Source organism: Ctenocephalides felis, unplaced genomic scaffold, assembly GCF_003426905.1.
Source record: "Ctenocephalides felis isolate EL2017-DRISC unplaced genomic scaffold, ASM342690v1 CF-g0.4_SCAFFOLD_01492, whole genome shotgun sequence".
Taxonomy (NCBI): Eukaryota; Metazoa; Arthropoda; class Insecta; order Siphonaptera; family Pulicidae; genus Ctenocephalides; species Ctenocephalides felis.
Genome location: NW_020537646.1, coordinates 12,241,346 through 12,252,381, shown reverse-complemented (window position 1 = coordinate 12,252,381; position 11,036 = coordinate 12,241,346). Strand labels below are relative to the sequence as shown.

Here is an 11,036-nt window from a genome sequence, read left to right as displayed (position 1 = left end):
TTCTCTTAATAATAGTGTGTTATTGATGTATCTGCCAATGGGCAATAGAAAATCATATTTGAATCTATATTGAGCAATAAAACCAAAAAATCATTACTGCTTGATTTTAAGTGCAAGATGGGAATATAACCTAGAACCTATTGTTGCAAGATCAAGGCTCTTACTACAGAACCACGGACAAGCTCAAATTAATTAGACCATATATTTAAAAAAACTTTAGCTATAGATAATAAAATTGTAATCGCCTGGATCTAAATAAATCAGGTCTTTAAAACATTTATCATGCTTATTTTTCAAAATAGCATTTCAAATTCGATATTTTTATTTTTATCTATTTGAAAAACATTTTTATCTATTTAAAATTAATTAATTACCGATAGGCAATTAAACACGTGTATGTTGTCTTATCCAGTCACGATAAGAAAATACTTTAGTAAACACATCAGGATTCCTGCGGCGCAGTTGATACCCCATGATGCTATTCCAATAAGGCGATTGTTAGACCCCAATGGTCCACCAAAATCTCCCTGAAAAAATAAAAACTATATTAATATAAAATAATTTGATACCAATGATCTTTGGTATTGCTGCATCAAATAAAAAATCATCAGTATTAGAAAAATAAAATTTATATTTATATGAAACAATTTGATAGAAAGATACCATTAGTCCTTGGTATTGCTGCATCAATTAAAAAATGATCAGGATTAGAAAAATAAAATTTATTTGTTTGAAACAACTTGGTATAAAGTTACCAGTGGTCCTTGGTATTGCTGCACCAAATAAAAAATTATCAGTATTAGAGAATTTCTAACAATAAAATACATCGAATAGATATCGGTCAACCTAGGGGCAGAAGGTAGGGTGGGCTGCCTTGGAAATAGGACGTAGTTAAGAGTGGTATGAGCTCTTGTGATGTTTTTTTCTTAAATTCTGATCGAGTTTCTGAAGTTAAGAGGAAAAAATGAAAGAATATTGTCCTTCGAGTTTTGTTGATTTCCAATACATTGCGCGCAGTTCTATAAGATAAATTAATACTTTTATGACAATTTAAAATCAATGACAATTTGTGTCATCTGCCTACTTTCAGAGGGAATCAGCAGATTTATTTCTTGAATTGTTTGTAATTAATTAATATTTTGGATACTCACACTGCAAGCTCCTGTTCCTTGCCCCATATACGTGCAAACTTGATTGGAAGTTATAGGATGAACATTTGAGACTAAATAGTCGCAATCATTCTCATAAATTGTGAATACATTTAGAGTTTGCAGAAATTGTGATAAAACTCCATTATCCTAAAAAATCAAGAAGAAAGTAATCAAATACTAGATGGTATTACAGGCAAAACTGTATGTCTGATTACTAAATCTAGTAGAGCTGTGTGATGGAATTTAGTCCCTACATTATTGAACAACTTTAATGATGTGTAATAACAGAAAAAAGTAAAAATATCACGATAATTTACCAGGTTACTCGAACAAATATTTAAACGATTTGAGTGAGGAATCACCTTGAAGATTAAGAAAAATTTGGCCATATCATCTAAAATAAATTGTTAAAAAAAGGATTGGAGATCAACTCCTCAAAGACTTAAATATCAGCATATTGTCTTAAAAAATAATGTATATTTTGGTTGACAATAAATACGAATAATCAGTAAATCTAGTGGTCTGAAATGTACCATTTGATACCATAAATACATGTAGATGCTGAAATAATGTTGCACAAAATTAAGTACCTGTATTAATTATGTTACATTTTCAATAAAATCATAAATTATACTACAGATCGTTCGATTTTTAAAAAAGTGTGATTAAATTAATTATTATTTCCATTTTTTATTTATAACGTAGCTAGAGAATATGAATATGGCTATATCCAGGCAAACAAATAAAATTATCAATTTTTTTATGGAATTGTACTGCTTGATATCAGTGATAACATTGATAATAAAATAATCTTACAAATTATAAAATACTGAATATTACACTTACACTTGTTGAGCCCCAACCGCTCAATACTGCGCTTTGTCCTATTGAAGTATCATTATTTGCCAAAATAATTGGTTGGACCAATTTGGTATATTTTATGTACTCTACTGTTTTTATCAAAGCTATATCATTGGTGAAATCATTTGAGTTCCAATTTGGATGAACAATAATTTGCGCCACATTGTATCCTTCGCCTCCATTTACTATGGAGTTGGTTCCGACGACTACCAGTATTTGATTGGTAGATTTTCTAAAAAAAATATTTATGATACATATTTCTGATTATTGTAATTATCATAAAAGTTTATGATAATTATGATGCAGGTCTACTTATTTAATGAAAAATTGAAACATTCGTGAAAAACACTGTGCTAATTTTGATCCTAGAACTAAATCCTATCCATTGAAACATGTTATCTAAAGTTAGTATTGTTTTTGCTTATGTTTTTTGAGGAATTTACTGGATTATACTCACAAATGAACACAATTAGCAGATGTTAGAATCCAATGATGGTCAATTATTGATCCACCACAGTAATGTCCATCAATTGATCTAATGGATACTTGGTAAGGAACTTGGCCAACTCCTGCGTTTGCTCCACCAGCAACTCGGCTGTTAGGTTCTGCAATTTTATGATCATTTATATGAAAACCTGCGAAAAATATAATATTAAAATATGTAAAAAAAATCTGAATATATGTAAAAAATATTTGATCTATATTATACCAATAAAGTATTGGTCCACTAAATTATTACCTAGAGCTATAGCAATCAAAATTGAGAAAATAAATATAGTTACGTTTGCCATTGTATTATATATGATTATGTTTTGATTTCTAAAAATTTTGATTTGTGGGAATCATTATCAATACATTTGATTTTAATTATGATAGATTGTGAAATGCGCCATATATAATCTGATTGAGAAATAATAGTTGTTGATATAATGTACATATAAATTGATATATTTGATATGTATATATATATATATATATATATATATATATATATATATATATATACGTTTTATGTATATTACATTAAACATTTGGTAATGATATTTTCTATACATATTAAAACACCGATACAAGCTAAAAAAGCTAGTGTAATTCAAATATAATATTCTGACAGTCTAGTTTCACTCTAAATCCTGTTTTTGATACCAATACTGTTTGATACCTGGCTGTCCGAAAAGGTTGCAGTTGCAAGGCCAAAGCTTCTATCACTAAACCACGGACAGGTTTGGTTAAATGTAAAAATAAGTTTGTAATGTAATAAATGCTAATGATCGAACGCTAAAAATTTATATTCAATTTGAAAGGAATTCAATATTTACACCCATGGTTGCATTGCTCCGAATTTGAACGAAAGATGGTGACTGTATTTTCTTTATTTTGATTTTTAATTTTGGATCTGCAATAATTGATGTAATTACCAAAATGCCTGTACTAGATAGTAAATTTTGAAAAAAATTATATTGAGTACAAAAGTACCCGGAAATATTTATCTAATTGGTTTATTTTTCCGGGATATTGTTTTAAATCACATCACCTTCATTTATTTCATGTAATTTTATTTGTGTGATTTATTAACATGACAAAGCTAGAAAATGAGCATTTCAGAAATGATCACAAATTAGAAATTAACATGTAAAAATAGTCACAAGGTTGAAGCCATATATCATCATCTGAAGTCTGCCTTGCCATAAAAAAATTGGTTATCATATAATTAAAAATAACGTTTTTTTTTAATTTTAAAGTAAAATGAATGAAATATTGAGTTTACAACATTTTCTTAATAGAAGTCCTGAGTTAATAACAAGTATCTTCATTATTCATATTTATTTACATAATTTACAATATAACAAATGAGATGAGTTTAGGAGATTAAAATCCAGTGTAATATCTGATCCAATCGCGGTAAGCATAGACTCTGGTGTAGACATCTGGGACACCAGTGGCACATGGGACACCCCAGGAAACAATACCTACTAATTGGCCACCTGCTGCCAAAGGACTACCAGAATCACCCTGGAAAATAATAAAAAAAAAATTAAGAACCAAGTACGAAAATTTGGGTTGACGAGATTTTTCAGCCTTGGATTTTGAAAATTTATAAAATATTTATACTTACAGCACATGCACCTTTTCCTGGTGCAATATATGTGCAGAGTTGTGTTGGTACGATCTGGTTAACATTGATCAAAGCATTTCTGCATTGCTCGTAAGAAATGGTGTACGTGTCGACGATTTGCAAGTAGTTGGGAATTTGGCCGCCATTCTGGAAAGAAATTTAAAATAATTAATAATAAATGTTTACAAAATTACAAATTTAGTAGACTCAAACAGATTCTGGCCGAGTTTACTAAATTTATTTTTTATTTTTAATTTACTACTCACAGATAAGTATCCCCATCCAGCCAGAGTGGATACTGCTCCAATTGGTGTATCATAGCTTGCCAGACCAACTGGTTTGACATAGTTTGTGTATACAATATTTGATGTAGTTTTTAGTAAAGCGATGTTATTGTGGTATGTGTTCTGGTTAAATTGGTTATGAACGATTATTTGGGCAACTTTGTATCCTACTCCGCCAGCATTCAAAGTGTTGGTTCCAACGACGAGAAGAATATCATTTGGATATTTACTAAAAAAATGAAAATTAAATTTGGGCTTTGTCTATGTTATTGTGATATTTTGGAAATGAGGTCAAACTACTTGGATATTAAAAATAATTCATGGTCAAAACACTGGTCAATACTTTATCTCCAAAAATAAATCAATCTCAGCTGAACTGATGGACGTAGGATCACTTTGTATTCAAGACGAACTAAACAAAGTTACTAAAATATATTTTATATAGTATCCAAATATTTACTTTAACACGCAAGTAGCAGCAGTAAGAATCCAACGATTGCTGATGATGGCACCACCACAGAAGTGTCCTTGGTTGGTTCTCAAAGACACCATAAAAGGTACTTGGCCAATGGCAGCATTGACACCACCTACGACACGGGTGCTTTTTTCTGGGAGAGGCTCCGCTGGAAAAAATAATTGAAAATAAAAAAAAACATTTGGAACTATCCATTTCAAAAATTTGCATTTGTACATGTAGATATTGAATTTAGAAAATAACTAGAAAGTCAATTTTTGGATGCAAAACTTCTTACAATTTGTTCATAATCCAGATGCAACGACCATTTGCATAAAAAATAAGTGAACTCATATTTCTATATATAATGGTAAAAAAGTTAACAATAAACTATCTGTTGCCAGGTAGTTATAAATTATAAAATAATTATCAATTATTACCTGCTGCGGAAACAGCCAAAACAGCCAAACACAATGCAATTATTTTCACCATTTTCACAAACTATATGTCGAAACTTTAACGAAACAATCCTTATATACACCAAGTGTCGACCACTTGAAGATAATGATGAGATAAATTTAATGCCGATAATCACTATTTGATATGGTTCTACATAATTATTATTTAATGAAACGTGCCCGATTTAACGAATTCTAGGAAATTAATTTCAGCAATTGTATTGTTTGATAATAAACGAGGAAAAAGTACTCGAGTTTGTGACGCAAATATTAGGAGAAATATAATTAAAACGAGATAGTTGTTTGAGTTTATTTGAGTAAAGATTATTTCATATTATAATATTTTTTATTGCAAATGCAAAGTTTATTGAACTAACTCATAAATTAGTTTCTGATCTTGATAAAAAAATAACATTTTATATATTATATGTGTATTTTTCTTTTTCCCAACTCAGCATTACGATATATCATAATACAAAGAAATTCAACCAAAATTATGGTATAAATTGTAGATTACTTAAAATGATCCAATATAGGAAATAAATAGTCGTGGCAAATTTTTAAAAATCATATTCTAATTCACTTACTTATATTTATTCCACGATTTGAAAATGTATCTAGTTTTTAATATTTGAATTCTAAAATTTTATTCAGAATTTCTAGGCATAGTGATTAAGTCTGAAGAACTAAGTGTTAAATGTAATACTAAATATTATAACGATTCAATAAAATTACTGAAGTCTTTTAATTAATTAATTGGATATATATTATCTTTTAATAAATATTGGAAAATATATTCGATATATTAATTTATAAAGTATGCGACTTATAAAATGAACAGAATGTGTATTTTCACAAATTTTGAGTTTTCTTGGAACTATGCATGATATATTACAGAAGCTGATACTCAAAAACAAAGTTTATTGGTAAACAAACATTTTTCCGTATAAATATTGTAGATATGATGAAAACACTTACCGCAATTTTAATTATCATGATAAGACAACGATTATTAAATTTAAAGCACTAAACTCTAATGTAACTTCAAACGAACTGATAACAGTGAGGTCTTTTTAAAATCTACTTATTTTTATAGACTTTTTGATAAAATAAATTTATTATGTTACGAAAGACTCTTGTTAAACAATTATTTTTTTCATTTTTTTTGATAATTTTGATTTATTTAAATAGAATATTTTCGAAAATTTTGGGAAACCAAAAGGTAGAGGGAATTTGTCTAAACTATATAAGAGAACTTTAAACATTATAAATCCTTGGTACCTATTTGCACATGTTATTATTAAAATCTTTAAAAAATATCTGATTATTTGATGTGCATATGTCTAATGAACATTATTATTATCTAAACGACTTGTTTTTCTAATTTGATCAATTTTTTGTTTTGAATCATTTAAATTGGTTAAAATAACTGTGTTGCCACTATTGGCACTTTTTGCCTCGCATCGCCGGCTCTCGGCTAGACCTGCCTCTGACAAAAACTAATCAACACGTCTTCTTGTCAATACAAATCGAATTCTTGAATCATTCAAATCGGTTAAACCGTGCTCCTGAAAACGTCGACACAAATTGTTCCCACACGTACACACTCACACATTTTGCCATACATTAGAAATCTTTATTTTTCCAGTAAAAAATTATTTTAAAAATTAGGACTTAGACTTGTTAACAATTTTATCACAACTACTCACACTATTTTTACCGAAACAAAAGCACCGAAACACACGTACATCCATTTTTTCTAAGGTATGGCAAAATGTTCAGAAACCTTCGAAACGTAAAATAGTTCCGAATTTTTTGCGATTACTTTAACTTACCCTCAGGAAAGTTAATATAGTTTTGTACTGCTAAAGACTTTAAATTTTATCTCATGTTGCCAATATATATTTAGTCACAATTTAAGCAGTTAATTTTATGAAATTTACTGAAAGTTTATTGTAGCACAAAATAAAAAGTAGTTGTCTTCACTTTTTATGGTGACAGCATAATCAATTAGTCTGATCCTCATCATTTTATTAGTACTTTAATATATTATAAATAATTAATAAAAATACTAATTTGTAAAAAATATCTATATATATATATATATATATTTCCTTTACCATATGTGATCGAATGGATGGAAGGTGCTTCAATTTCTCAATTCGGTCACGTAAGCAAGTCATTGCTTACTGATTGGTACTTGAAGCTGAGGAGCAGCCTCTCTTTCTAGATTTGCCGGCTATTCTTTTGCCTTGTCGAAGGCATCAGGTCAGGTCTTTTTTGAAATCGACGAAACACAAACAATCATTACATCTTCTCTCGTGTAATCCTGTGCACGTACTACTCGGAACATGTAATACTTCTTTGTTCTCATTACTTTTGCAATATTAGAACCAGTTTTATAAGATGAAATGGTAGTAAGGTATTCGAAATACAGTTCATTCTTTAGTAGATGATTGGAATTATTTTAGTAAGCTATTAAATGTAAATTAATAGTAGTGAAAATTTTGGTTCTTTACCAATAAAGTTGCAATAAAAATATTAATTGTTAATACTAAATGTTTACAATATTTTTAGTCACAGTTTTCTTCTCCTTGCACATAATCACTTCTGCTACATATAGGGTTGTCCATAAAGTTATTTTGAATCTTAGATTTCTTGGTGAAGCTAGGCACTCCATGTTTCTATACTTGTAAATCACTAATAATATTTGTTACATTTTGTAGTCAGGACAGTTTCAAATCTATATATAAATATATTTTTTCTTCCGAATTATCTTTCTGATTGCACAATTTCTGTCTCTGCCACCGTCATACCCAACGTGTTATACGACCCGAGTTAAATCGACATTACTTTCAGATTGGAGGTGTTGAACAGGTCGTAAAAGTGGTAAGGTTTATGTTAACAATAAGTTTGATGATTACATCTGATTGTGAGTCTGTGTATGCGGGCAGTAACTCTTTGCTCGCGTTCTTATTCGGTTTTATGTCCTATTGCAAAAGTTTTTTGCTTTGTCGTAGATCAATGGTGGCAAACTCAGTGGAAAAATTTAACTAGCAACTAATATTTTTGAAAAAATAGTCTTGCTATTATATATATATATATATATATATATATATATATATATATATAGTAACATACTTACTAATTCCTTAAATGAAACTAACAACTCTACTGACCATTACAATTAATCTGGCTTAGAGACCCACTCTGGTGTCATTTGTTTGCCATTTATTAAAGAGCTTTATTTTCCTAGTAAGAAACTATTTTATAAATTAGGACTCAGGCTTGTTAACAATTTTTTTGTTAACCACAACGACTAACACTACTTCTACTACAATAAATACTCGGTTCAACATCGAAAGTCTTAGAAATCTAGTCTATCAAATCAATTGTTTAAATTGCAGATCAATATACATTGGTGAAACTAGCCAAAACTTAATGAAACGATTTTAATTAAGCAACAAAAATAAAACTGTTCTAATATATCACAACAACACATTAAAACATAACATAGATTTTTTAACCCGACATAAAAAATTTGAGCTATACATTAAAAAGCTCCATTTTCCTTGGAAGAATCTAATGTATCAATTAAGTTAACAATTTTAGCACAACGTCTAACACTACTTCTACCGAAACAAAAACTGCTTTAATATCGAAAGTCTTAAAAGCTTGGTCTATGAAATCAATTGTTTAGATTGCAGATCAATTTACATTGGTGAAACTGGCCAAAACTTAACAAAACGACTTCAGCAACGAGAACAAACAATTCAAAACTATGCTAGTAGATCACATAAACACATTAAAACATAACATCAATATTTTTAATCCGATCATACTACATTTTGAAGAAAATTCATTCAAAAGATGGGTCGTTGAAGGATCTTTCATAATGATTTATAACGAGAAATAAATAAATAAAGGAAATGATCTCAGTTTGTTGTGCAAATTCAATATATGTTATCTGGATAGTATTTTCAAATTTCTTAGAAAGCAATAAATAAATAAATTTGCAAACAATTCACATTTATTTTGACACATGTTAGTGTCTTAGTAAAATAACTTTTTTAAAAAGCAAATCATACTTTTTCGTCTCCACTGGATGAAGACTAGGATTATAGTCGAAACGTATAGATTTTAAAATAAATTTAATATTAATAATATATTAATATATAATATATAATATATTAAATAATTTTTAATATTTTTGTCAGTTTTCAAGTAGGTTGCCACATCAGAATTATTATGAAATTTATTTCTCTACTTTATCAAATTTAAATTGGGTCCTTTCTTCGAATGCTGGACATCTTTGGCTGGATCTGAGGGTTTGCTAAGTACCGTGAATTATGTGCAGTTTGCCGCACGAAACGATAGCTCGATACAGTTTTATTATGAAGCTTAGGAGATGGAAATGCGTCATTAAATTCTCTAGGATTTATAATTAATTGCGGTGAATTTACGATGATATCATTATGATGATCGCGTATTAAACGAGATAAGTGAGCCATTTTGGGGATTATGCAACGTGCTCAACTGTCTGTGAAATTATCTATTTTTGTAATGTAATTTGATGGTTATATTCTAAGCGCACATATTATAGGCGCAGTACCATATATGATCTTGTAATATATCATGAGCCTTCTAAATTATTGCAATGTGAAATATAATCATGATCAACTATAAATAATTGATTATTTGTAAATTGATTTTTTATTTCTTTCAGTAATGGTTTTTCTCAAATCCAAACAAGAAGAATACTTGATGTGTCTTACGTACACATCAGGTAAACAGATTTCCTATGCTTTATAAAACAATATGCAAATCTAATAAAACCGCTTTCTTCCACTCCGAACGACGAGAGCACAGAGTATTTTCTCATTTTGTTTACATTCGGATTACATTGAATTTTGGGAACACGAATTCTACACTCAAAATCGAGAAGTGAAATGACATGGGAAAAGTTTTGTTGGTGAAACTCTGGTGCTTTCACGATTATTTAGCGACTTTCGCGAGCTTTGGAAGCCGTCTGCTTTTGTAAGGTATAATCCTCGTTGGGGATGCATGTGAGTGCGTGGATTTTGCAAATTGTATTGCGATGATGTGATAAAAGCCGTGTGGAGATTGAAAAATTTCTAATTCATAAAATCTGTTTTGAGCAATTATTTGCTCATTGCAGGGGATGATGAATAATTTGTTAATTACTCCATAGACTTCATTTTACAATTTCAAATATATGAATGTTTCGAATCTCTGCAATTATTGCAAGGAGTATTTGCAATTTAGATAAAAAAAAAACAATTAATGCTTCAAAGAGTGCTAGCAAAAAAGCTACAAATTCATATTCAAATTTCAGTCCGGTGGATTTTAATAAAAGGCGCAGCAAATCGTGACAGGGTGTGCGTGGCATTAATTTAAACTAATTTTAAAAGTATCAGTAATGTGTAAATAAAAAGAGTTTGCGGGATCTAAAATAAAACGTGTTACCGTTTATTGCAGTACACCTAAAATGACCAGACATGTGATATCGAGAGCATTGAAAGACATTCATATATAATTTCAAAATTGAAATGCAAAAGCAAATATTAAGTAGCCTGACATACGGATAGAACAAAAAAAAAATAATGTGTGTGAGTAGATTATATTTTCTGAGACAAATAGCGACATATAAAGATAAATATAAAGAGTGCAACTAAAGACAATAAACGTAAA

The 11,036-nt window shown here is 29.2% G+C and overlaps 1 protein-coding gene and 1 pseudogene across 1 annotated transcript; both read right to left on the bottom strand.

Annotated features, from left to right (window-relative positions):
- Positions 1-384: 384 nt before the first annotated feature.
- LOC113370843 lies at positions 385-2,803 on the bottom strand (annotated as a pseudogene).
- Positions 2,804-3,821: 1,018 nt separating this feature from the next.
- Positions 3,822-10,734, bottom strand: LOC113370842 (chymotrypsin-2-like). The gene is made up of 6 exons (XM_026611524.1): positions 10,549-10,734; positions 5,307-5,367; positions 4,873-5,035; positions 4,395-4,641; positions 4,129-4,275; positions 3,822-4,025 (listed from the first exon to the last, which is right to left on the bottom strand). Exons 1-6 carry the CDS (start codon positions 10,732-10,734, stop codon positions 3,882-3,884), a joined length of 948 nt encoding a protein of 315 aa, XP_026467309.1. The 3' UTR covers positions 3,822-3,881.
- Between the last annotated feature and the right edge of the window lie 302 nt (positions 10,735-11,036).